Source organism: Ictalurus punctatus, chromosome 14 (genome assembly GCF_001660625.3).
Source record: "Ictalurus punctatus breed USDA103 chromosome 14, Coco_2.0, whole genome shotgun sequence".
Lineage (NCBI taxonomy): Eukaryota > Metazoa > Chordata > Actinopteri > Siluriformes > Ictaluridae > Ictalurus > Ictalurus punctatus.
In genome coordinates this window covers 18,997,516-19,025,177 of record NC_030429.2, presented here as the reverse complement: position 1 = coordinate 19,025,177, position 27,662 = coordinate 18,997,516, and the positions used below count along the sequence as shown (strand labels likewise).

Below are 27,662 nucleotides of genomic sequence, written 5' to 3'. Positions count from 1 at the left end.
ACCATTTTCAATAATCAAGCTTCTCTGCTTCAGAAATGTGTTAGATTTTTTATAGTTGTTACTATGGACTCAGATTAAAAGATTTTCTATGTACCACCATTTTCCTGATCAACAGTACATATAAAACTTAGAAGCCACGTGTAGCTTGACTGGGTAACAAACACATTAGCCCTGTGGATGAGTCATTACAGAACTAGGGAATTGTTTAACAATATGCACAACTGCTTTCTTTTTTAACAAATTGTTTTATGCTGAATTAAAAAAAAAAAAAAAAAAAAAAAAGGGTGAAATTTCCCTTTAAAGCCCACCTCCAGCACAGTAATGCCTGGTGTTTATGCCCCCTGAGTGTCCTCATGATACCCCCCGCCCCCCACCCCCCCCCCCTCTCTCTCTGTCTCTCTCTCTGTCTCTCTCTCACTCTCTCTCACACACACAAACACACACACAGACCTACCAGCAGTCAGAAAGTCTGAGGGAAAGTAGTTTAGTGGTGAAGAAAGAGGTTCTCTGCTTTTAGCTTGGTGTCTAGTACAGTTCCAGCAGGTAAGTTCATTTCTCTTCTTTTTAAATATTAAATCAGTTTGGTTCAGTTTTATTTATTTGTTTATTTATTAGAAATAATGACCTTGTGGAAATCAGCTGTAAGTCAGGTGAACATGTCGTCGTCGTCCCCCCCCCCCCCCCCCCCCCCCCATTGCATTGTTTTTAAAAAGAAGAGTTACTGTGTATGATCTGATCACGGGTTTATTTTCAACTCTGGATGTCAGACAGGATCCAAGTGTCCGTCTATCGGTAATGAATTACAGATAGCGCACATTCCGCTCTGTGTGTGTGTGTGTGTGTGTGTGTGTGTGTGTGTGTGAGAGAGAGAGAGAGAGAGAGAGAGAGAGCGAGCTGAGCAGGGTTTTGACTTTATTGCAGTGCTTGATATAATAAATCACACTTTCTGTAAATATTAAGGGTATATAGTAGAGTAATGTCTCACATTGACATGAATGCTTCTCATGGCAATAGCAAATGATGAGCATGTTGAGCCTGCATGACAAATATATGGACAGTGACAGGGTTTTGGCATAAGTTGTATACGTTCTCACCAATGTATCATTTCTAGAATTTAATTCATCTAAACTGTGAATTAGACCTAATTTCGTCCCTGAAGTTCAGGAGATGATCAGTGTGACTTTGTATCCTTTTGTTTCTGCTAAAGTACAGTACACCAGTCATACTCAAACTGTTAAAGAAAATAATTATAGTTTATGTTTAAACAATCCGCTTTAGCACATTGTGCTGTAGTCTTTTCACTCACAATGAGTGTCCGTGATGGATTAAACCAGGTTAAGCATGGGTGTCAAATTGTGATGTGAGTCACTGAGGTCTAGTCTCTATGGGGACTGTTATAGGACTTACCTCATTTCTCACTGCAGGATAATGTTACTCAGACTGTGACAGATAAGTCTCTGAGTGCCAGATAGGGGCCACAGGGTAGTAAACATCTGACTCTTTCTCACACGCGCACACACACACATTATGCTGTCAGGAAGCCAATTAGAGTGGGATGACGGAGCATGAGCATTTCATGTCTGTTCTGGTAAACTGTATTTGACTGTATTTTGGATGGATCATAGATGGATCATCGTTTGTTTATTCATCACTTGTGTATATACACTATATGTATATGACACACTATATATGTATGTGGGTCTTTCCAAAACTGTTGCTACAAAGATTTCCCTTCACCAGAAGTAAGAGGCCCAAGCATGTTCCGGCCTGACAGTGCTCCTGTGCACAAAGCGAGCTCCATGAAGACACGGTTTGAGAAGATTGGAATGGAACAACTCGAGTGTCCTGCACAGAACCCAGACATCAACCCCACTGAACACCTTTGGGATGAACTGTAATGCAGACTGCACCCCAGGTCTCCTCGTCCAACATCAGTGCCCAATCTCAGTAATGCTCTTGTGTTTGAATGGGCACAAATCCCCACAGCCATGCTCCTAGCGGAAAGCCTTCCCAGAAGATTGGAGGCTGTTATAGCAGCAAAGGGGGGCTAAATCTGGAATGGGATGATAAAAAGACACATATAGATGTGATGGTCAGGTGTTCACATACTTTTAGCCATATACTGTATGTTGAACGTCACAGCAGAAAAAAAAACTAAACTAAATGGGATGTTTTTCAAATGGGAGTCACTGTTTTTAAGACAACGTGATATCCGTGATGTTTGTGACCTCTAGTAGCTGAAGTGATATTCACACCATGTTCTCTCATTAAATGGTCTTGCACCGTCTGCATGCCTTTCATGGACGTTTTCTGTATACATAGATCTTCTTTCATGGTAAATATTTCTTACAGGTTTCACTTCTTAAGGCAGTACACTTTTAGAAAAATGTTTCCTTAACGAGTTTTAGGTTGTTTAACGGTTCTAGCTTTCCCCAGTTCTACTTGAAACCGTTCTGTATTGGAACAGTTCATCTGGTGTAGGATTCTATTTTTAAGGGTTCTCAAGAGGGACAAACCAAAGTACCCTTAAGGGTGCTGGATAGAATCTTTTTCTTGATGTAGGTAGGATAGGCATTTAAAAAAGGAATGTCTCAGCACTGGTTAAGTGTTTGCAGAGCTCATGGATGTTCAACATATGTGTTTTGTGTTTTGATTGTGTTCTCCCAGGATGGCGGCTTACGAGGAAAAGAAAAACTCTTGTGGAACAGTATGCCTTAAATACCTGTTGTTCATCTTCAATCTGCTTTTCTGGGTCAGTCTTTTGTGTTTAATTGACTCAAATTATAGCCAGTTTGTTGTTGTTGTTGTTGTTGTTGTTGTTATTGTTGTTTTGTGTGGGGTTTTTTTTAATGCCTTATTTCTGAACATGTGAGAGAGCTTTATGGTTTGGTTTAATTCCCTAGTACATCCCTGATGTCCTATTCAGGGTGTATTCCCATCTTATGTTCGGTGTTACTGGGATTTGCTCTGGATCCACTGTGACCCTGAGCAGGATAAAGCAGTTTCTGAAGATGAATGAATAAATGTTAACTGCAATATGTTATAATATGTTTATCTGCTTTAAACCTCTTTTTCTCTCCCAGTTGTCTGGGGGTACTGTGATCACAGTGGGACTCTGGACTCTAGTGGATAAGAGTGACTACATTAGTCTGCTGTCCTCCAGTACATATTCATTTGCTGCTTACATCCTGATCGCGGCGGGAGCCGTTGTCATGCTCACTGGAATCCTTGGCTGCTGTGCAACCATTAAGGAGAACAAAAGACTTCTGATAGTGGTGAGTAAAAACATAATGTAGTCATTTATGGACATGTTGCATAAATTACCATTAGCATTAGGCTGGACGATATAAAGTGAATGGGCTCAAATAGCTTTTTTAGCCCCATTTATTACAAGTTATATAGTGCATGTTCACTACTAAAACCTCTCCAGTGTGGGCCTGGGAATGCTGTGAAATAAACTTAAATCCTCATCAAGCACTAGGAACATCATGACTACTATGTGTCATGTGATATGCCATGTGAGAAGGCAGTTCAAATGCAGGCCTTTGGCAAAACACAAAGAAAACAGCACAAAAACTGCCCTAGATCCCTCCACCCAAAAATGTTTTTGGAAAAATTTTTAATAAGTTGCCATAACACTTCTCAATAATATCCAAAGAATCTCTAGGGAGGATTGACCTTTTCATTTCAGACTAATATGTTGGGGAAAAATTAAGTAATGAATGTGTGCTTTTCTGACTGAAACCTGCAGGCTCTAGTGGTACAGTAAAGGCTACCGAATGCCATTTTTGCACAGACATCATCTGTCAGTGGTTTCTAATTGCATGACTATGAATGTGTTTTGTGGGGAAACTCTCAACCGTGGTGATTTAAATAAATTGGTGTGTATCTTTAAGACCTGTGTGGGGGACTGAGTCACAGCTGAGGAATGATGGGCATGGGTGAGGGAGGGGAGGATGCCAGGAATGAAGGGGAGAAGACTGAATGAGCAAAATTCTCCATACAGGAAGGGAGTTGTAGGGAGGTGTGTGTGTGTGTGTGTGTGTGTGTGTGTGTGTGTGTGTGTGTGTGTGTGTGTGTGTGTGTGTGTGTGTGTGTGTGTGTGTGTGTGTGTGTGTGTGTGTGTGTGTGTGTGTGTGTGTGTGTGTGTGTGTGTGTGTGTGTGTGTGTGTGTGTGTGTGCCTGTCCGCACGCATGTGTGCGTGCGTTAAATGAACATACTGTTATATCCAGCCTTAGTCCATGTTATGTTTGCTCTCTCTCTCTCTCTCTCGCTCCCCCTAACACCTTTCCTGTATGGAGACTTTGGTAACTTACTCCTATCTCTCTCTCTCTCTCTCTCTCTCTCTCTCTCTCTCTCACTCACACACACACACACACACACACACACACACACACACACACACACTGTTCTGACCAAGGTCATTCATTTTTACTATATCATAACATTTGTTTCCATCGAAATCAAATGTTCTCTGAGCTGAATTTCACATATACTGTTTTTATTTATCATGTGTATTTGCCACTGTGTTACCCATTACCTAATTTCTTAATCCTTCAGCAGTTTTAATTCTGTTTATAATTGCTTACACATTGTTTTCCCCCCCATTTAGTTTATATTATACTTTCTGGATTTTTGAGAATTTTATATTTTTTCTCATATTTCTTTTGCAGTTCTTTGTTCTGCTGCTGTTGATATTCCTGCTGGAGATCACTGCTGGAGTTTTGGCCTATTGGTATTATCATGAGGCAAGCGTTTCATCCTTGAATTGTGTTTGATCCCGTTAGATTTGAATCAACATCTCTAGTTAGGAGGAGCTCTCTCTAAATGTGCTTACTTTTTCACACAGCTGTGCTTCATAGTGTTTTCTGCAAACTTTATCTTCCCTCTAAACTTCTAAAAAATATACAACCCCAATTCCAAACACACTGTGTAAAATGCAAATAAATGTAAATAAAAACAGAATGCAATGATTTGCAAATCTCATAAACCCATATGTTACTTTTCCAGACTTTTGTTTCCCCTGTCCCAACTTTTTTTTTTTTAGATGTGTTGCAGCCATGAAATTCAAAATTACCATATTTTTTTTCTTAAAATGGTGCATTTCTTCAGTTTAAACATTAGATATGTTTTCTAGGTTCTATTGTGAACAGTATATGGTTTATGAGATTTTCAAATCATTGCATTCTGTTTTAATTTTACAAAAATAAAAACATTTTACAAAACGTCCCAACTTTTTTGGAATTGGGGTTATGTTATATAATGCATAATGCATGCTTCAGGTTGCTGTTGTTTTTCTGCATAAATCGATGATTGAATAATGTATTAGAATGGTATAATTACATTTTACATTACATTTAGCAGACACCCTTATCCAGCACGACTTACATTTATCTCATTTATACAACTGAGCAGTTGAGAGTTAAAGGCCTTGCTCAATGGCCCAGCGGAGGAAGCTTGGCAGTGCTGGGATTTGAACTTATGACTGATTGGAAGTCCAATATTTTAACCACTGAGCTAAGACTGCCCCGCTGATGTTGTTGGGTATAAACACTAAAGAAGGCACAGAGTGGATCACAGGTGGTTTCTTCTTCTCCATCAAGTCACAATTTTTTATTTTATTTTATAAATTTAGCATGAACTCATATATAGTGTAAGAATATTATTTCTTTTTCCAGTTAAATATTAGCGAAGCAGTACTTTAGTTTATCAGGGTCTGGGTTTTGTCTAAACATCTGTTTAACCCTCAAAACACATTCATTATCACATTATTATAGCACGTTTGCCTCGTACCTTCCAAGTTGTGGGTTCGAATCCTGCCTCAACAGTGTGTGTGTGTGTGTGTGTGTGTGCGCGTGCGTGCGTGCGTGTGTGTGCGTGTGTGTGTGTGTAGTTTGCATGCTGCACCTTTGATTCAGGAGTTTCATTCCCCAATCCAAAGACATGCATTGTAAGCTGATTGGCATTTCCAAATTGTCCGTAGTGCATGAATGTGTGTGAGATTGTGCCTTGCCGTCCAGCGTGTCCCCCGTCCTGTGCCCCAGGCTCCCCTATGACCCTGTGTAATATAAGTGGTAGGAAAAATGGATGAATGGATGGTTAAAATGATTTAGGTTTTTGACATAAAGTACAAATGTGGGTTCAGAGACAAGACTAGTTCAAAACCACTGATGCGTTTGCGATGCTACTTCAAGCTCCATTTTAATAAGTTCGATGATCTTAGAACCATTCTGATTTTGGTACACTTGACCCATCTCATTATCATGCAAAAGGTTTGACGTTTCAGTGGCAATTAATATTTAGCAATACTCAATCATATTGTATAATATTATCAAGACACTTTTGCAATGTCAACTTTAACATGCCATGTAATTAACACATTCTAACAGCACTCCCTTTTTTATGGAAACAGTTATGTATGCATGCTATGCACCTGGACTTCTTAAATGTATCTGTGTGTCTGCATGCCTTCTTTTGAGTGTTTTTCCCCCCTCATGTCCCTAAACCCTCTCTTCCTCCTCTCTGTATTCTCCCTGCAGTGTTTTCCTTTCTGCCATAAGGTAAACCACTACCACTCTTTCTCCCTCTGTATCACACTATACTCATCCAGCAACACCTTACTTCTCACATCTGCTCCACACTGAATATAAAATCGATGGTATATAAAACGTCAGCGTTGCCGATTTCTTGTATTGTGGCTTTGCTTATTTCTGTACAGCTGAATGATGAGCTGAGAGCAGACCTGAAAGAGACCATGGTGCAGAAGTACCAGCAGCCTGATCAGGAGCACATCACCAGAGCTGTGGACAAACTCCAACAGGATGTAAGAGGCTTTGCAGTCCACATAAAGACATATAAGAATGTAGTTTCATAATGAACATAATGGATGCATTTTTTATCTTTAGTCTTTAAGTATGATGTAGTTGTGGATAAAGGAAATACATTGAGGTGTAGTCTTTAAAACTTGTTTGTAAATCAGATTCTCAGACCTTTAGGTGAGGAGCAGAGAACCAAATGATATATTGCTCCAGATGTTATAATCACATTAAAATTGTTTTTCACCTAATGTTGTCAAGATAAGCACCCTGAATTCTCCCTGTTTCCCCACACTCTCTCTCTCTCTGTGCTGTGGAACAGCTGAAGTGCTGTGGCAGTAACAGCTCGGCAGATTGGCAGGACGGAGCCTGGATACACACGGTTGCGGACAGACGGCTTGTACCTGACAGCTGCTGCAAGACCCCTACTGCTCGCTGCGGAGTGAGAGACCACCCATCCAATATCTACAAAGTAGAGGTGTGCCTAATACTCAGCTCTTTCTACAACAACAGGGTCAGGTGTAAGGAATAAAACACTTCAGTTATACGGCATGCCGTTATAGAAAGTAATCAGCGATGGAGCGGTTTTTCCTATAACAGCACATAGCAGTGTAAAGTGTTTTATTCTGCTTATACTACAGCAATTTGCCAATTATTACACATATTTATTTATTAAAGATCTACACACACCATTAATTTTTATAGTTATATTTAATGTCATGGAACATCTGCAAAACAAGTCCTGTTAACACTTACTTTACAATAGCTATAAATAGTTCCCTCACCAGCCGGTTCCTCTGGGCTGTCATAGAAAATTACTCAACACCTTCCGACCACTCAGAATCAAGAATTCAACAGTGCTGTGGTATAAACATAGATAGCAGAACAGTCCAGGGCAAATATGGTTGGATGTTAGGCCGAAAGATTCAGTTATGTCAATGGCAACTGTTCTGTGAGCAGGGGCATTTTAAAGTTCTTACCTCAATAGTAGTATGTGTCAAAAATGTCCCAAATGTTGTTTAACAAATCACTTTCTGACTGCATCAGTGTCAGACTGAATTGGGTTTAGTGGATAAAATGTCAAACTGTTCCCACATGGGGACGGTAATGTAAAACATGTATAGGTAAACTCAACAAGAATGTAAATGTAGTATTTCTGTGTTTTCGCTCTTCAATACAGTACATACCTGTTGGTGTTTTCTTAAACTTCAAAATTTATCATCAGTTGTATGAAGGACCACAGTAATTCTCTGGAGTTCTTTGGTCATCTCAGTACTTCATCAAGAAAATTTGCAAACAATTTCATTGGTTTGTACATCTCTGAGCATGTTTTTTTTCTACCCCAGGGTGGTTGTATTTCTAAATTAGAGGAGTTCATTCTTCAGCACTTGCTGATATTAGGCGCCGTGGGTGTTGGAATCGCATTCCTACAGGTAAGAAAAAACCCCCAGCACCTTTTCCAGATCAATATGTGCTTTTGCCAATTCTCATATACAGTGTTTGAATTTTTTGTGTATTATCTGTTTTTGTTATCTTTTGTAGATTTTAGGAATGCTCTTTACCTGCTGTCTGTATCAAAGTTTAAAAGAAGAGCCTTACTAAGACCGTGCATCCTGTACTCAAACACCAAAACAAAAAACACACACATGGTTTTCACACATTTTACATTTGCCTTTATCTTCTTCTAGTGCTGCTATGCAATGTAAATATTTTGTGTAAATGTGGTGAAGGACAGCAGACCATAGCAATATATTTTGGCTGAAGGCTGTCATTTTAAAAAGGAAAAGCATATGAATGATTGAAACTGCTATGCGTGTGGCCTATGATGAACCACTTTGATTTATAATACTGGTTCATCATAGGCCTGACTCAGCCTTGAAGTGCATGATGGTCATTGGATGAGATGTTATCCCTGCAACTGCTTCATTACTTCACATACTGCATTAACTGTATTCGGTCCCATATCTCTGTCTGCTCTAAAGATTATCTTGCTAAAAAAAAATCCGGCTTGGTCTGACCACCTACCAGCTTTCAAAAATGCAGGCCAAGCTGATCAAGCTGGTAGACCATCTTTGCATTTTTGCCAGGTGGCAAGTTGTTTTTCCAGCTTCCTTATTACTTGACTAAACTAGTAAATACATAGATTTGAGATTTTCTAATTCCTGTACTGTGTTTTTTTCATAAAACAAACAAACAAACAAAAAAAAACAACTTGTCTATTATGTTGCGTTAGTAGTGGTAGTTCATAGACTATATTCATCTACCAGCATTTACCAAGCCTGACCAGCTTGGGCTGTGTTTGGTACCTCCATGCTGGGGAAAAAAAACCAGAGAAACAATAGAAACCATTGCAGAAAGTCTAATGGGTTCCACTACAAATACCATTAAAAACCATCAGCTGTTAAACATTAGAACCATGACCAAATGGTTTCCCTTACTTAGTAGGAAGTATTAAGGATGTAGGTCCTTAATGGTATCCACTAGACATAACATGCCACTAATAGAAGGCAACAAATTACCAGTAGAGACCCACAGGGACCATTACAGTTTCCATTAAAACCAATACAATTCTCTTTATAACCATTAAAACAATTACAAATTCTATGAAGGTTTCTTTTTTTTTTTTTCAGCAGGGCTGGGACATGGTCAGACCAAGATGAATTTTTCAGTGGGGTAGCTTTATATGAAACAAAAGTTCATGACTAATTCAGCTTAATTTAAGTGATTAGGACATTAGAAAAGAACATTAGAAAGGATATTGCTTTGCACTGCTACTTAAATATATTTAAAATGTATTTTTGAATTGACCTGTAAATTCTATAACCGAGTAAACAGTAAAAAATGAATCTATATTTCACAACATATATGCTTGGATTGTGTCCTGTCAGTTATAAATCAATTTGGATGGAAAGCTTTTGTTATGTGAATAAATGTAATGTAAAATAAAAGTCTACATTATGAACATCATAGTGTGTACCATGTTTGGAGTGGATTGAAACAGTCCTCCAATTTATGCAACATTGGTCTGCAAAATCACCTAACAGCTGCATCAGTTTAACAAAAAAAAAAAAAAAAAAAAAAAAACCCGCAGCGCCACCTGGTGGTCAACTCGGGTCTTCTCAGTGAGTCAGATCATTTGTCTCAGCTCACCAAAACGAGCCGACTCTTTCACACGTTCAAGCTAAAGCAAAGCGCAGATGTGTCGTACTGTGTACACTACGACAGTAATGGAATTACCTACATTTACAACAAAAGTAGAAGACCAGAAAAGAAACAATAACACAGCTCATATGTGCAAGTCGGCTCACAAGGTTAACTGAAAAGATCCGATTCAAAGAGTCGACTTGTTCGAGAATGACACACCGCTCTAAAGCAGGGCTGCGACCGTAAAAACTGTCCAGTGTCTCACGCTGCATTGTTAGTACCACGTCCGTGTTTTAATAGTTCACTACAACCCGCTGTGTCTCCCAGTACGAACTCTAAGAGTGCGTTATTCAAGACGCAGCTTATATCTACTTCTTTCCGTTTGCGTTTGTCAGCGGAACTACAGCTATGACTTCAGTTTCGAGACGGAGCATTTAGTCTGCGGAACTAGTCTTACAACCCTGTAATAGATTGAAGTATTATGTATAAGGCTATGAATAAAGCTTGCTGTGCTGTCTAATCGCGTATCTTGCTTGATTTTCGCTTTGTTAGTGTACCTTATGTCATCACTGCTGTTAGCACTGGAGAAGTCGTTAGCTAGCAAGGTTTTTACAGCAGTGAGGACTGTGAATTGAGTGCAAAGAACAAAATGACATCCAAACCCACCTGCCTTATTGTGGCCAGTGCAACGCCTCAAGGTAGGTCAGTTTTAATATTATGGGCCCATTATGGGTTCAGAGAGTTTAATCCGGATCAGAATGATGCTGATTTGAAAATCCCATGTTTTGCTATCAGGATCAAGTAATCCATATTACTTTTGTGTCGGTTTTTCAAAGCAACATTGGATTGGATCACCCTGATCTAGATACAGATACAGACCTTTTAAAATGACCAAATCCGGATTACTAGTGCTCTAAATCAGACTACATATCACAGTGTAGGCTACTAGCTATGTAAAGAACAACAGGTAGATTAGCCAGCATGGGGTCACTTTAAGTGGTTTTAATTGAAGAGACAGAAAACAGCACAATAACACATTACAAACATCCCCTTCCTTTTTCAGTTTCTTTTAAACAGTCAGACCCTGCAACAAATAACTACAAACAAAAAATCTACACTATTCACAAATGCATTGGGGATTGTTAGATTCTTTATCCGATACCAATCACAGAACCAGAATTTGGGCCCTGCACTGGCTGATTTCCTCTTGTCTGGTGCCAGGAAGGAGGCACACAGACACCATCGTTCAGTGAAAGCTTCTTAGTTTAATGATACAGAAAGCATAGTGTATATATACACACAGAAATATTAATAAAGAATTATAAATGTTAATTGGAACAAGTCACTGATAAAATCTGAACATCTATTACGTATGTTCGAGTGACATAAGATCTACAAGACATCTAATCTACCAGATAACGAGAGAAGAAGAAGATCCGAGAGAGAGAGGACGAAAGGTGGGGTGATTAGGAATGCTCAAAAACAACACATACCAAGAATTTTGTTCCGGTACATCGTGACACAAACTAGAGACCTTCAGAACTGAGACACAGAGATCATGCCTGAAACTCATCAGGGATATTTTGAACACATGTTTTAAATCATAAAAAGTCTAAATGTCCAATAGTTAACAAAATAAGGTTCAGAGTTTTTCATGTGTGGAGAGCAATAAGGGACGCAATTGTTAGAAGCGACGTTTGACTGGTTCATCTCTGATGATTGTGTCATCATAATATATTAATATACAGTGACAAATGACAGTTAAAATGAAATATATTATTTTTGTTTGATATTGATCGCTGTTTGAGGGATTGTTTATGGGGACTTTACTGAAAGGCTTAATCTGTAGCCTAATGTATACTCTATCTACATGATCATGGTAATGGTTAAACAAATCAAGTGCAAAATATAAATAAATGTATATAATACATGAAACAAACACTGTACTATATGACCAGATTTATATTACATTTTGTTCCTGAATCCGCCCTTCTGCTGGGATCAGGATAATCCTGTTTTTTTGGATAACAGGTATCCTAATCCTACTAAAAAGTTCTGAATAACACATACTGAAGATTTGATCCAGATCAAAAGCAAGACTGAATTACATGATCTAATCTGATTTCAGAATCCTTTTTTTTTTCTCTTTCGAACAACCCATTTTCAAGATTAGATCCAATCCGATAGCCGAAATCCAATCATATTACTTCTGAACAACTGGGCCGTGATGTTTAAGTAGTGTTTATCAAAGCGGAACTGTAATGACATGGTATTTGCACTGTTAGGGGTGTCGGCTCGGTCCTTCCAGCAGTGCTTCTCTCTCTGTAGTCCTGTGTTTAACCTGCAGACAGCTACACCAGGGGTGAGAATTCACTGCAGCACCTACACATCCTGTAACGAACACTGAATGGAGTACATTCAAATATCCGTTTTGGAAAAATCCTTATTTTTATTTATTTATTTTTTACTTCTGTCTCACAGGGGAAAACTATTGACTTCATCGGGATTGATGAAAACTCAGCTCGATGGGTTCAGGATTTCAGCGTCAAACCATACGCCACTCCTGCCAAACTGGAGTCTATTGATGGTAAAATTCACTTTTCTGAAATGGATTATGTTTTACTCTGTTCAGTTTAGCTGTTTCACATTGATAAGCTGCTAAAAAGGGGCAGTGGTAACTTAATGGTTAAGACATTGAACTACTAATCGAAAGGTCATGAGTTTAAATCCCAGCACCACTAAGTTGTCACTGCTGGGCCCTTGAGCAAGGCCCTTAACCCTCTACTGCTCAGATGTATAAATGAGATGAATGTAAGTCACTCTGGATAAGGGTGTCTGCCAAATGCCATAAATGTAAAATGTAAATGTAAAAAAAGTTAAATACTCCCCCACACTTCAATATTATGGGCGTGTTTTTTTGTTTGTTTGTTTGTTTTCATAATCGTAATGAAGTCCACTTCAGTTCCAAGTTCTAACACTACAAACTGTGGAATAGTTCAAGGGGAGTGAATACTCACACAAGACAATGCAAATTGTAATGCACTGCTGCAATATTCATCAGGCTGTTTCTGTATTGCACAAGCACTGATTTATGTGTGCTGCTCTGTAGGTGCCCGCTACCAGGCTCTCCTGATCCCAGACTGCCCAGGAGCTTTGAAAGACCTTGCTCACAGCGGCTCACTGGCACGCATCCTCACACACTTCAGCTCTCAGAAGAGTAAGACACCCTGCTATACAGCACAAACTGTATTAGTCATTGTTCATCATGATCTCTCAATGAGTGGAGAAACTGCGACATGATGATTTGCCAGTCACGTAACACCCTTTCTTGCAGTAAGCTGGCGTTCCATCCCGCCGTAGGAATGGAAATCGTCTCGTCGGACATTTTCGATCGCTATAAACAAATGAATCATTTTATTGCTGCCAGTCTGTTATAAGTTTAGTCAGGACACTGTTGGGTTTCTGTGTGTAGAGTATTGTGACTTTGTATTTAGCTGCAGATGAGGTGGGAAAGGGGAGGGATGCGAGCCCCCTGCTCGGCAAACAATTGACACCTCTCCACGATAACATTGGTTCAGAGATAAAACAGACAGCACAACAACAAAGCTTTTTTGATAGTAAAGCACCGTATACAACTGGCACAATAAAATGCTAACATTTAAACCTAGTAGGCTAGGTAAAAATAAATAAATAAATACTTCAGCATGAAAGTCCTGAGTGTCTACTGTGATAAGCCATTAATCACTACTGTGGAGTGTGATGTCACAAATTCAATGCCGAACACGTGCACGTGCAACTTCCATTTTTTGGCCTCTGGTAAAATGAACTGTGTGTGTTTGGGTCTTTCAGAGCCTGTGTGTGCTGTGGGACAGGGTGTTTCTGCACTTTGTTGTGCCACAGAGGAACAGAAATGGATATTTAGTGGATACAGTCTGACCGGAGTAAGTGTTAGGATTCAACAAATGAGCTGTCAGAAGGACATAATGAACATTTTCAGTCACTGCATCGAATCATTATTCACGTCCTTTTTCTTTCTCAAAGCCCTCTGTGTTTGAGCTGGTGCGCTCCCCAGATTTTGCCAACCTTCCCCTGATTGTGGAAGACTTTGTGAAAGACAACGGCGGCTCCTACACAGGTGAGTTTTCAAGATCTTTTTCGCTGAAACATCATCAGTGCTTCGGCTGTACGTACATCAAACATGTCTCGAGTTGTTACAGTCCTGGCTAGTAAATGATGTCAAAAATTCCAAAAAGGAAATTATTCTTTACACTAACAGAGAACTGATGTTGATGTATGTTGCAGCCAGTCAAGAGGACGCACTGCATGTGGTTCTGGACCGCCACCTAGTGACTGGTCAGAATGTTCAGTCTACCACAGCTGCAGTCAACAACCTAATCCTGCTGTTTAACAGCAGATGAAACCATCACCTTCTCAGGTGCACAGAAGTGTTGACCAATGAGCCTGGAATACTTTGGGGGGGGGGGGGCGATGCAACGTGACCAGTCACTCTGATATTCCTGCTTTTGAAAGCAATTTGTCTTAATACATGCTCTTAAATTGATCTAAACAGGATCTACTTAAAGATCCCAGAGAGTTTTAAACTCTCATTTTGTGTCTGTAGTTCTGGATTTGCAGCCTTAAAGTTGCTAACAAGCTATAAAAACTGATAGTTTACCAATTATAGATTGAACAAACGTTGCCTGAAAAATCACCTTAAAGCGATGCAGTGTTACAATTGTGTTGCCTAATAATTGGTGGCAATTTCTCAGTCCGTACAGGATTTCGCAGAGCTTTTTCGTGATTGTTGTTGCCAAAATTGCTTGATTTTGCAGTATGTTTTTCAAAATTTGCAGAGTTTTTTTTTTTTTTTGTGTGGTTTTTTTGGTGAAATTGCAATTGAACAAAATTGTTTTGCACGGTGTTTCGCAGTGATATTTGTTGGTAAATGAGGCCTTTTTAAGCTGTATTCATGTTCGACGCATGTGAATCGAAGAGGGCTTTGGCTGAATGTGTATTGTGATGACGTCACGTGATCAAATCTGCGGTAATTGAAAAATTGCAAGCTCCTCAGAATATTGCGGAGTTTGTTTTGATTTTTGCCTTAATTTCTGCGATCGCAAAATCCTAGAGGGACTGATTTATACATTCAGCAACTGTAGCCTGGTGTCCGTATGAAGCAGTATAAATTACAGTACAATTTATTGTTGAACCAATATTTTGTTTAAATATTGTGCTAATTCACCACTATCACATGTAGATACATACAGTATACATTTAGTTTCACAGTTCTCTCAGGACGTCATGTGATCATCCTGTAAAACATTGGCTAAAGTATAAATAACATCAGTGTTGGCATGGATAGTGCCATGTGGTAAAAAGAAGTGTTGGTGCATAGAGAAGACTAACGTGAGCGTCTCTTCCATCAAAGCTCGACACGTTTCTGTGAATGTCACTGATAGTGTTGATGTGAGTAGATGAAGACTACTTCATCTACTTGAAGACTACTCTATATATCTAATGTTTTGAGCCCAAAACCTGTATCTCTGTGATTATATCCTGCCTTTAGTTGAAATAGTCACAAAGCTGTGATCGCTGAAATTGTACCAATTACAGTATTGCACATATAATATCCATACAAATAAAGAATGCTAATAAAGCATGTATTGTCACTTATTTTTTATAGAAACTAAGATTGAAATATTTCATAAAATGAATCAAAAGTGCACTGGCTTTTTTCCTTTTTATTTTTATTGATAAAAATAATTTTATTGGCATGCTCAGCACTGGCATTGTCATAAATAACAATGTACCGTAACCCATCAATGTTTGGAAGAAGGAATCACATTGCCTGTGTGTGTGTCCACATGTGTTTGTTAGTCTCAATCCAATTCACAAAAGGTCATAGAAATAGTCCAAGCCTTGTCCAAGTTCCCACAGAGAGATTCCTGTACCCAGTTCTGTTGCCAGTTCAACTCGTAGTTGGAGAGACTAAGGGGAGAGAATAATCATACATGTAACTGAACGCATGTTCTAACCATGCTTGTCATAATATCTGCTTTTAAACATAGATGTTCTTACCTTCAGAGTTGGATAATAGACTGCATGCTTCACCGAACTTCTGAAATATACAGTGTTACAATTCAGTTTAAGCAGTTTTGCTTTAGTAATTAGTTTTATATCATCATCAAACTGAGTGGTTGACATGACTGAATTAAAGTGGAAACAACAAAAAAAACATTAATTAATAATAAAAGTTATTGTGCATGTCTTCCTATAGCCATCAAACCCAAACCACTGCTGAATCAGAAGGAGGAGGCTGAGGTCCGGTGACGAGAATGTCATTTTAACCTAATAATCAGCCTCGTTATAAGATCAAACAATCAAAATGAAAAATTAACAACCGTTTCAAAGGAAAACTACAGGGGCTTTTGTGTGTCGATGAGCTGAGGTTTCTGTGTGTATGTGTCTCTAACCTTTTGTAATTAAAATAGTGTTCTCCTGCATACTCATCCCAAACAAGCTTTGGTTTGACTTCCTTCAGAATTTCGATGTACCTACAAGAGACCAAGAGAGGAATAAAGATGGCTCAATCACAAAAAAAAAAAACAAGCAGCTACTATTAGGGAATGTTGTGTTTTTCTATGTCTCACACATATACATATACATATATATATATATATATATATATTATGTGTGTGTGTGTGTGTGATAGCATTTACACCAAAGCCATACCTGCCCCCCAGCAGGGGCTCACCTCCCCCATTGGCAGTGAAGTCGAGGCCGTACAGGTTTAGGCCCAGTAGGATCTTGTATCTCCACTGGCTCTGTGGTGCAAGCTGCAGCACACAATCTCGCATCCAGGGCAGCGGAGAACTAGGGCCTGGTCTACAGCGCGCACACACACACACACACACACACACACATCACTGAACATAATGTGCAAATCCAACATTTCCATGTTCTGGTCTATAAGCACAGACTGCTTAATTACTAGCTGAATAACCAAAGGTGTTAGCAAATTAACTAATGTCCATTTAAAGAAAGAAAGACAGAAAAAATAAGGTAAGGAAGAAGGTGTGAACACTCTGGACTTATTACTGAGATGTTTCCATATTGTGCGTCTAACCTGCCCGGACTGGAATAGTCATAAGTCATCAAACTGAAGGCATCAACGACAGGAGCCAGTTTTTCAAAGTCTTCCCTTCCAAACATGCCAGGTTGGTTTGTCCTGCATATATATATATATATTTTTTTTAAAAACAGGTTTGTCATGCACAATACTTCTAAGGTTTGCACCCCCCCCAGTAAAAGGTAGGATTAGTAGCAGGGTGAGTGATCATATGGTTATTATTTACCCAGGAATGACAGAAGGAGGGATGACAAGAATGCAGGAAAACTTCCCAGCCTTCAGGTACTTGCACAGGTGTGTAACCAAGTGGACCAGCTCCCTGGATCACACAAAAGAGGCACAGCACACACTGAACACTGTGCTTCTGCTAATGTGTTTAACAGAATGCTGACAGTATGCATTAACACATTCACTCTTACTGATACAGATATTTTGCTTTTGCGTTCTCTCTCTCTCACACACACACAAACTCCAGACTGACGTTCTCTTGTTTCCTCCCAGCTGACTCCACAGTTCCAGAGTATAGCCATCAAATCCTTCAGCCTAAAATGCATCAAAAAGAAAGTACAACCATCATGAGACAAGACTGTACAAACCACCAAACCTCCAAACTACACTTCAAGTAGTATATAAGATCCATTTAAATTCAGAAAGATGCTTTAAAGGAAAACTCCACCCTGAAGCACATCAGATATGTTTATACTAAAATCTCTGTGATGTGCTTAGTGATTCTGGTCGATGGCTGTTGATGTATGTTCATCATTCCTGTGAAGAATTAGTGGCTGTGTACTGTGCTGAATTCACATGAAGACAGTTACAGTGGCATTAAATCTTCACGAAAATCTTCTCAAACAAAGGATAACAGTCAAGTTTCACTGTTCACTCCTAAAAACAAAGACAAAAAAACCCCAAGAGCTTCTTTTCTCAGTCACTATTTTCGAGTGACGTTTAATGTCATATATAACGTCACATGAGAAATCCAACAGAAGTAGCAGAGACGGTATATATTGGACTAAAAGTTCAGAATTCCGTGTAGCTAGACAACACTTTTGCACTGAGTCATGATTGTGAACCATTTCTGTTTGAGCAGAATAATAATAATAAAGTATTTATTGGTCACATATACATTACAGCACAGTGAAATTCTTTTTTCTTCGCATATCCCAGCAGGTTAGGAGGTTGGGTTCAGAGCGCAGGGTCAGCCACGATACAGCACTCCTGGAGCAGAGAGGGTTAATGGCCTTGATCAAGGGCCCAACAGTGGCAGCTTGGCAGTGCTGGGGCTTGAACCCCCGACCTTCCTATCAGTAACCCAGAGGCTAAACCGTCAAGCCACCACTATACCCCATGAGAATTCAGATGAGAAGTTGACAGAGCAGGACGGACTAAAGCTCTGATGCATCAATCTCCTTAAGTAGAGATGAATCCCATTGGTGCCATTATCAGCAATGTAAAAAAGTAAACTCAGAATTTAATCATAAAATCTTTTGCACCATTGAAGATCACGTGTTGATTATAAATACTGATTTGCAAGTAGGGTGGATATTTCCTTTAATAAATTGTTTTTAATCACAAATTACACATGACGTACTGTACCTTTGCCACCTGAACAATTTCTCGACCAATCTCCTCAATCTCATCCTCACTGTCCAGGACGCTCATGTAGTCCTGATAAGACCAGCCATCAAATAATAGCCGAGGTACTACAAAACAATGTAAACGTAGGACTGGTTACAGATAAATTATCATCATACATCACATCATTGTTTATCTCCATAGAAAAACAAAAGTCTTAACAAATTCAGAAAGTCACATGAAACATTTTTTTACGAAACTACCGGTTAAATCTACTCACATATTTTAGATTTTTTGTTTGCTTTCTTCACAGCCTTGACCCAACCTGTTACAAGAAATATGTTGTTGTTAATTCAGCGTGGCAGAGTAACCATATGCAAGGCTGTATGAGATTAAGATACCTACCCTGGTCATTGTCATGCAGGCCGGTGATATGAAAGCTTTCTGGTCCTTTGCGTCTGATCTGGAGCCATACTGGAGACACAGAGGTCAGCTTAGGCCCGAAAACCTTCGCAATGTCATATCCATGAGAGTTCCACTGTGAGAGACAAGGAAAGACTTAGAAACCTGCACTGAGACGAGCAATAAAGTGTAACTTAAAAAAAAAAAAAAAAAGTTATGGCACCATTAAACATTCAATCAGACGACACATTTACAACAGTAAAAAAAAAAAAAACAACAAAAAAAGTTTTGAGTCACCAACAGAAACATTCAAGTACGACCAGTATGTTTAGATGTTTTCCTGTAATTAATGGACTTCACAGCTACAGGTACAGGTTTTTAGACTATGCAATTTTAACATTTGAGTGTATTAACTTTCAGACTGTATGAGATGATAATTGAGTTTGATTTTGACTTTATTGTCAGACAAGGTCTGAAATTGTTCTTGCGTGACAGTATGTTCATTCACAATTATCACTAGACCTTTCAAAGCACATACAAAAAAAGTACAACAAATACACATTACACACAAAAAACACGCATTCAAATTTGTCTTCTTATTTTTTTGTGTGTGTCTTATTCAGTTCGAGGACAACTTGATGCACAAAAGACTTCTTTAGTCTCACTCGATTAAATCTCTGAAGGTTAGATGGTAAAAGTACAAATTCCTTGTGCACATGATTCAGGTCATGTGATATTGGCCAACCTTACTGTCTGTATGAGATACTGTCCGTATGATCTTTCCACGATAGCATATTGTCTATCATTACTCCTAGGTACTTATATATCCGTACCTGTCTGATAGTTTCTTTATATACAACAACAGGCAATGTATGAGAATCAGATGTTCCTGCCAGATTATACGCTGGATGTTAGACCTAAGATTAAAGTAAATTACTATGTTCTGCTTACGTCATCAATCAGCGCGATCTGGGCTCTTGCAGGAAATCGTGTCACGCAGACAAAATTAAGCCTGGGGCTTTCTTCTGTTGTCTGAGACTGTCAGTGTCCTGATAGTGGCTTTTCAAAAAGTGGCTTTTCAACAAGCATTAAAGCAGCGGTCACACTGACTATATCTATATAGATATAGAAAACATCCATTTATTTTCCATACCACTTATCCTACACAGGATCACAGGAGCCTGGAGCCTATCCCAGGGAACTCGGGGCACAAGGTGAGGGACACCCTGGATGGCAGGGCACAATCGCACACACACACTATGGACAATTTGGAAATGCCAATAAGCCTACAATACATGTCTTTGGACTGGGGGAGGAAACCAGAGTACCCAGAGGAAACACCCAAAGCACGAGGAGAACATTCAAACTCTGTGCACACAGGGCGTAGGCAGGAATCGAACCCCCACCCCCGGAGATGCGAGGCTAACGTGCTAACCACTAAGCCATCATGACCTCCTATAGAAAACATTAAATCATTTAACAAGGTTATAAAGTGTACAGAAATGTAGAAAAAAGACACAGCATGGACAGAAAGGTTACCGGTGTGACGTAACCCAGCACTGCTCCCTGAAAGTGGCGTGTTGATATGGCGTGAGGGCAAAATCTTCTCTCTTCTTTCACTACATCCCTCCACTGAAGAGTTGTCACTACCAAACCCCGCTCCTGCACCGGCTGCTCCGCTATAGCTGTCTAAGACACAACACACACACACACACACACAAAAAACAAGAAAAACAGGAAAAACTGCATTAGTAGTGATAATGTCTACAGAGCCTCATGGAAAATGACTGACTACACATTACTTATTATGATTGCCTTACTCAATCCTCCTGTATCTGGGTAATTTTATTTATTTATTTTTCAGAAAACAGTCTCTTTGTTTCCAAAGTGTCCTTACCTCAGCTTCCGGCACTTTGCTGAGTTTTTTGGCATCTGTTTTTGAGAGTGTGCCTCTGATACCAGGGACTGAAGTAGAGATGTAGAGGAATATCAGAACAGCTCTCATTTCACTCTACTCTTCTCTGCTGGAAGAAAAATACAAATTTCAATGCTAATACATGGTTTTCTGAAGCAAAATAATGTAATAGTTTGTCGTTGTTTAGCTAACAAAACAATAGCAATAATCTTTATATACAGGTGCATCTAAAATAAATTTTAATATTGTGGAAAACTTAATTTTTTTCTGCAATTTAATTCAAAAAGTGGAAATTTCCTATATTCTAGATTCATTAAACAAAGTTAAATATTTCAAGCCTTTTCTTGTTTTAATCTTGATGATTACGGCTTACAGCTCATGGAAATCAAAAATCCAGAATCTCAAAATATTAGAATAATGAATTTGTAATACAGAAATGTCGACCTGTCAACCTGACTCTAATCAGCTAATTAACTCAAAACACCTGCAAAGGTTTCCTGAGCCTTTAATCTCTCAGTCTGGTTCAGTACACATAATCACAATCATGGGGAAGATGAAAGTAAATGTTGCATTTCATTTGGAAATCAAGGTGCCAGAGTCTGCAGGAAGAGTGGAGAGACATAGAATCCACATAGCTTGAAGTCCAGTGTGAAGTTTCCACAGTCAGTGATGATTTGGGTGCCGTGTCATCTGCTGGTGTTGGCGGTTGGTTGTGTTTTCTCAAGTCGAGAGTCAATGCAGCGTCTACCAGGAGATTTTAGAGCACTTCATGCTTCCATCTGCTGACGAGCTTTATGGAGACGCTGATTTCCTTTTCCAACAGGACTTGTCACCTTGTCATGGTGCTAAAACTTCTAGTAACTGGTTTGCTGACCATGGTATTACTGTGTTTGATTGGCCAGCCGACTCGCCTGACCTGAACCCCATAGAGAATCTATGAGAGACACCAGACCCAACAATACAGACGAGCTGAAGGCCGCTATCAAAGCAACCTGGGCTTCCATAACACCTCAGCAGTGCCACAGGCTGATTGCCTCCATGCCATGCCGCATTGATGCAGGAATTCGTGCAAAAGGAGCCAAGACCAAGTATCGAGTGCATAAATGAACATACTTTTCAGAAGGTCGACATTTCTGTATTATAAATTCTTTATTGTAATATTTTGAGATACTGGATTTTTGATTTCCATGAACTGTACGCCATAATCAACAAGACTAAAACTAAAAAAGGCCTGAAATATTTCACTTTATGTGTAATGAATCTAGAATACATGAAATTTCCACTTTTTGAATTAAATTATGGAAAAAAACGAACTTTTCAACGATATTATTAATTTTTTTTAGATGCACCTGTATCTAAACAGACTTTTATGAATGGACAACCGCCTGCTGAAAGCTTTAAACTCTTACAAACATTTATTCATGAGCTCTTTAGTTCCCCTTTAGCATTGACGTTACTATGAAGTCGGTTTTCACGGAGGAACACTTGAGTATACAAAGTAAAATATATCAATATTGGAACATTTTCATTAGTCTGAGCTACCTCCCTGTTTAAACTACTCGATTCTGACAGCTTTAGTTAGCAAGCTACAACAGATCCAGGATGGAATGGCTACATCCCAAATGGCTCCCTCTTTAGACTCATAGTGCACTACGTAGCATTTAGAAACCATACTGTCACACCATATGTAGTTCACTTATATACTAATGGCGATGCATTTGGAATACGGCCCTGCTTGCTGCTTGTCAAAGCCAGTACAGCATTGATTTAGCCAACATTGACAACAGCTTTCTCTTACTAGATGCTGTAAAATAAAATAAATAACAGTCATTACTTACCTAAATGCTATGATTATTATTATTTAATTGTCCTGCGGAAAGATAGTGCAAAGTAAACAGTGTAACGTCAATGGTAGTCTGTAAAGGTAGGTCTAGCTAGCCAAACAAGCAGAATGACTGAGAGGCTTCATCCCGCCCCCGAGACCTCAGCCAATCATCTTCATCCCGCCCCCGTGACCTTAGCCAATCAGCGTCATCCGTGTCAAATGGTGCATTCAAGTCCTCCTGGGAAGTTCGAGTCACTTTGGTCAGAGAAAGATGGCGGTGTACCTTCTCTTAATTAAGCACAGAATACAGCAGTTTTTAAAACTCTACTTCTAGAAAATGAAGAACAAAATATGTGCATCAGATATGTTTAGCTTTTACTGTAAACTTTATCATTACATATTATGTTGTAATTGTACAATGGTATTGTGTTTTGCGCAGGCAATTAGCTTGTTTTATTGTAAATAAAAAAAAGTGTGATAATAAGTTACTGCATTTACCAAACACGTAATAACTTAAATCTGCTTCTGAGGCGAGTAAACATTCAATTTCGACAAATTTACTGTCAACTACGGGACGTTGCATCCATAATTACCATCATGTTTTCTTACTGACACGCCCCCAAGTCGGAAACTCGGCGCACAAAGAAAATCCCGAGTTTCCCTACTCGTAAGTACGACTTTGTGGTGGCGTTCAACTTGTAAACCCGATCTTTCCGCCATGGCTTGAACGCACCATCAAACAAAACTTCATGCCTTTAAAATCTCAGAGTGAGTTATTGAGAGAGAGAGAGAGAGAGAGAGAGAGAATGGAATGAAGGTAGAATGTATGTAAAAAATCTACAAACCCTTGTTAAAACAGCAAGTTTTTCTGATGTAAAAAATGAAACAAAGATAAATCATATCAGAACATTTCCATTACAACCTGTGACTATTACAGTTGGCAATTGAAAACCAAACTGACACACTTCAGAGAAAAAAAAGATAAAAATAAATACATAAATAAAAATCAGAACAACCTAATTGCATAAGTGTGCACAACCCTGAACAAATACTTTGTTGAATTACCTTTTGATTTTAAGAGTCTATCAGCATGGCACATGTTGACTTGGCAATATTTTCTCAGTCTTTCTTGCAAAAACATTTTCCTGGGGAATCTCTTGTGCACAGCCCACTTCAGGTCACCCCACAGATTTTTAGTTGGATTCAGGTCTGGGCTCTGGTTAGGACACTGAAATCTTTGAGCATAGAAACGTCAAACTAGAAATCACTAAACATATGTACAAATACTAAACAATAAGTATGCTAAATAAGTATGCATATTTAAAACAGTATTTAAATACTTTTTTTTTTAAGTAGCTAAAATGTAATGTATGCACACTTAAAAATGTTTGCATGAAAGTATGCAAAATAAATATAAAAGATTTTATTTACTCTTTCATTCTTGGGGTTAAATAATATTTAGGACATAGGGAAGCTCTACTTTCATGGCTGCCAACAACGTGGGGAACAGTACTGTTCACTGCATGTTTTATTATTGGACATCATAACACTGATAATAATGGAAATGTTATTAAAACAATATTTCTTTCTGTTCTAATGGTTTCATCCAAAAACTACGATTGGGTATTCCATATGTCAGTTTGAGCATCTGAATCATACTGAAACGCTTAATTTATTCATTCATCTACAAAATTGTCCTGGTCAGAGTCACGGTAGTCACACCATTCAGACCAATAGCTAAAGCAAAGTGGCATGTTTTCAAGAAGTGGGAGAAAAATGGAGAAGCTACAGGAAACCCACACAGGCCCATAGGCCTGTTTCACAAAGCCGGTTTCGGTGGCTACCCAGGTAAGTTTGAGTTTAGTTTGAGCAAACTCTGGTTTTTCAGTCTGAACAAGGTGGACTGGTTTTTAGTTTCATCGCCCTGGTAACTTGCACTACATGCCTAAACTGCTCCGCCCTTTCTATACCACAAACTATATGTATTGCTTTGTGGTTCTTTGTGAGTAGTACATATTTCCATGTGGCCTCATTATTCCTGTCCTAATGTATTTTCACAAATCGAGATATATATTTTTTAAATATTTAACTAAAATAATTTAAATTTATATTAAATGAAATTACATGAATTATGTTTTCAATCTGTTTATTTTGTTGCTTTTTGCAGTTAGTGTAGGATTAAATTCCTTATATATTTCCACATAATTTCTTGCTCTTCAACTAGAAGTATGCACACTTGCTCTGAACTCTATTGGCTGTTTGCTGCAAACATCTAGCTTTTATGTGCACGTGCACGTTGAGTAAACATTGATTCATGGTTAAAACCAGGGTTGACAGAGAAAGTTGATCATCAGCATCATGAAACCTGTTAACCTTAATTAACCCAGATTGGATTTGTTTGTTTTTGTCAACTCAAAATTTGAGTTTGTTCAACTCGCTTCATGAAACAGGCCTCAGGAGGAACTGTGAAACTCTACAAACATGACCACAGCTGAGCAATGATCCAGCAACCCTTGGAATATGAAACAACAACACTACCTATTAATGCCAACTCATCACTGCAGCAAATGCTAGCTAAAATTTAACTAACTTACCCAACGGATTAACTACCTAAGCACCGTTTACCTGATCTACTAATACGTAGAAGTCTTTAAGCATAGAAACATGAAAATATAAATCAGTAAATATATGTACAAATACTAAACAATAAATATGCAAGTTAAAAAAAAAACACTGTACAAAAACAAAGTATGGATACTTATTAACATTTATATACATACTTAAAAAAACAAGTATGCATACTAGAATTTTAAGTATGCATATCATGGAAATGTGATTAAATCAATATTTCATTATACATGTTTCTGTTGTAGTGGTTTTGTCCAAAAACCACTATTGGGTAGTTCATTGATGAAACCTTAAGATTTGACTATTCCTTATATTGCAGTTTGAGCATCAGAATCATACTGAAATGCTTAATTCATAAAAAGCTAAAGTTAGGCTATAAACGAACTAGTCCATGGTCATATGACTTCAATGTCACCACCACTAATCTTCCGAGAACTTTTTCAATCTTTATTTATAAAACACTACGATTGGAAAATACGATAAACTGATAAATCTACAAGTTGGAAAGCTTGAGTTGGAATATCCCTAATACTGATCACTGTGTGTTTTATTAAATGCATGTCATAGCATCATGGAAATGTGATTCAAATAATATTACATTACACATGTTTCTGTTCTGTTCTAAGGGTTTCATACAAAAACTACTACTGGGAAGTTCACTGGTCAAGCCTTAGGTTTTTACTATTCCTTATATGTCAGTTATACCGGATACTGGATTACTGATTTCCATGAGCCAATTTGTTTTTAGACACACCTGTATATTTGTGGAGCTCATTCAGTGCATTTGTGAATTTGGTTAATTTTTGTAAATCTCACTACATTTACTTGTGGATCGTAATCTATTTATTTGGAATTACGAAATAATTCTAACCCCATAATAGCTCAGCATTGAACCAAGAACCCTTGGAACATGAAGCAATAACACTACCATTATGCCAACTCACCACTGCAGCAGGATTTAGCTAAAGTTCAACTATTTTACCCAATTAACAAAGCAACATTTACCTATTCCACTAATACACAGAAAACTTTAACCATAAAAACATGAAACTACTAGATCACTAGAAATATGTACGCATACTAAAATAAATAATTAAATAAACAAATAAAAATGTTGTGCACAAAATACATACAGGTACTTAAAATGTTTTATGTATACTTAAAATTCTAGTATGCACAATTAAAAACAAAGTATGCATACTAACATTTTAGAATGAATGCATACTGTTCTGTCCACTCATCTTTGAAAGTGCGATTTTCGCGATCAACTTTTCTTTTCTTCGAACAAGCCATACTCACATTCACAAAGTTTATATCTGATATCAATGGATCTTCTGTTTCTGTGTCTGTCTGCTGCTTGTATACAGTTGCAACATCGTCCTTCATGTGCGAAGATATTTGTGTATATTTGCGATTGGATGAGACGCGGAACGCGGATGAGAACAATTTGTATAAACGCAGGCGGTTGGATAGGACGCAGAACTCGTCACGATATTCATTTGCATAAACTCACATGATTGGATGAGACATGGTTTCATCACTGATAGATAGTGAGAGCAGAGCGCTACACTAGGTCGGTCATGTTTGAAAGCTGTCAGAAATTATTTTATTACACTCTGAAACTGAAAACAGTGAACTCTGGCACAAATTTAACATGGTCTTCAAACAAACGGCATTCTTTGTTTTCTAAGCTTCATTTTCACGAATCATGGTTTATGAATCTGTTATCATTTCATTCCAAAGTTTTCGTTTACGCTCCACAAGTTTACTTTCGTCTTTCTAGCACAAATCTCACGTGAGGGCGGAGCTTAACAGCGATTTACACACATTGGCTAGTGCGATTTCATTAGGTGTCCCTAGATTCCTTGGTTTATGCTGAGTTTAATGGACAATACTACGTCAATTTCCGCCTAAATAGATTTTTGACCATCGTTGATTTTGTTAAAAAACCTTTTTTTCCCTCTAGTTCTTTCGCTACTCCTCCTACAAATTTTGTCCAGATTTCACCAAATTTGGCTCATAACATATTCAGACTAATCTGCACAAAAGTTATTGAATGGAATTTTGATTTTCAAAACCGTTCGCTTGTAACAAGCCAACAAATCAATCAGGAAGTGACGCTGCATCTCATTAACGACTTTATGCATTGTCATGAAACTTAGTATGTGTCTTCAAGAGTATGACCTGAGGCTACACAACAAACTCCGTAACAGTGCCAACTACAGGTG

At 38.4% G+C, this 27,662-nt stretch overlaps 3 protein-coding genes across 5 annotated transcripts; 2 read left to right on the top strand and 1 right to left on the bottom strand.

Moving 5' to 3' along the window:
• Nucleotides 1–383: 383 nt before the first annotated feature.
• Nucleotides 384–9,783, top strand: cd151 (CD151 molecule). Of its 2 annotated transcripts, XM_017484533.3 has the most exons (9): nt 384–543; nt 2,668–2,752; nt 3,084–3,275; nt 4,675–4,749; nt 6,541–6,561; nt 6,720–6,824; nt 7,139–7,294; nt 8,163–8,249; nt 8,359–9,783. In XM_017484533.3, exons 2-9 carry the CDS (start codon nt 2,669–2,671, stop codon nt 8,416–8,418), a joined length of 780 nt encoding a protein of 259 aa, XP_017340022.1. In that variant the 5' UTR covers nt 384–543; nt 2,668; the 3' UTR covers nt 8,419–9,783.
• A 147-nt stretch (nt 9,784–9,930) lies between these two features.
• On the top strand, nt 9,931–15,617 carry gatd1 (glutamine amidotransferase class 1 domain containing 1). Its single transcript, XM_017484944.3, has 7 exons — nt 9,931–10,658; nt 12,246–12,322; nt 12,442–12,547; nt 13,070–13,177; nt 13,810–13,901; nt 14,002–14,095; nt 14,263–15,617. The coding sequence occupies exons 1-7, from the start codon at nt 10,610–10,612 to the stop codon at nt 14,376–14,378; spliced, it is 642 nt and encodes a 213-aa protein (XP_017340433.1). The 5' UTR covers nt 9,931–10,609; the 3' UTR covers nt 14,379–15,617.
• On the bottom strand, nt 15,120–22,971 carry chid1 (chitinase domain containing 1). Of its 2 annotated transcripts, none has more exons than XM_017484532.3 (13): nt 22,820–22,971; nt 20,964–21,087; nt 20,606–20,755; nt 19,070–19,202; nt 18,945–18,989; nt 18,686–18,792; nt 17,571–17,632; nt 17,316–17,408; nt 17,087–17,188; nt 16,693–16,845; nt 16,434–16,514; nt 16,039–16,078; nt 15,120–15,948 (listed from the first exon to the last, which is right to left on the bottom strand). In XM_017484532.3, the coding sequence occupies exons 2-13, from the start codon at nt 21,069–21,071 to the stop codon at nt 15,850–15,852; spliced, it is 1,173 nt and encodes a 390-aa protein (XP_017340021.1). In that variant the 5' UTR covers nt 21,072–21,087; nt 22,820–22,971; the 3' UTR covers nt 15,120–15,849.
• Nucleotides 22,972–27,662: the final 4,691 nt, after the last annotated feature.

What these genes read in the sequence shown, in the direction of transcription:
- cd151 (XM_017484533.3), top strand. Translation starts at nt 2,669, where the DNA reads ATGGCGGCTTACGAGGAAAAGAAAAACTCTTGTGGAACAGTATGCCTT. An exon ending in ACAAAAGACTTCTGATAGTG is followed by an intron (nt 3,276 to 4,674) that starts GTGAGTAAAAAC and finishes TTTCTTTTGCAG; the next exon opens with TTCTTTGTTCTGCTGCTGTT. An exon ending in TTGGAATCGCATTCCTACAG is followed by an intron (nt 8,250 to 8,358) that starts GTAAGAAAAAAC and finishes TATCTTTTGTAG; the next exon opens with ATTTTAGGAATGCTCTTTAC.
- gatd1 (XM_017484944.3), top strand. Translation starts at nt 10,610, where the DNA reads ATGACATCCAAACCCACCTGCCTTATTGTGGCCAGTGCAACGCCTCAA. An exon ending in GGCCAGTGCAACGCCTCAAG is followed by an intron (nt 10,659 to 12,245) that starts GTAGGTCAGTTT and finishes TTGCACTGTTAG; the next exon opens with GGGTGTCGGCTCGGTCCTTC. An exon ending in GTGGATACAGTCTGACCGGA is followed by an intron (nt 13,902 to 14,001) that starts GTAAGTGTTAGG and finishes TCTTTCTCAAAG; the next exon opens with CCCTCTGTGTTTGAGCTGGT.
- chid1 (XM_017484532.3), bottom strand. Translation starts at nt 21,071, where the DNA reads ATGAGAGCTGTTCTGATATTCCTCTACATCTCTACTTCAGTCCCTGGT. An exon ending in TGCTGGGTTACGTCACACCG is followed by an intron (nt 19,203 to 20,605) that starts GTAACCTTTCTG and finishes TGTCTCTCACAG; the next exon opens with TGGAACTCTCATGGATATGA. An exon ending in AAATTGTTCAGGTGGCAAAG is followed by an intron (nt 17,633 to 18,685) that starts GTACAGTACGTC and finishes GATGCATTTTAG; the next exon opens with GCTGAAGGATTTGATGGCTA.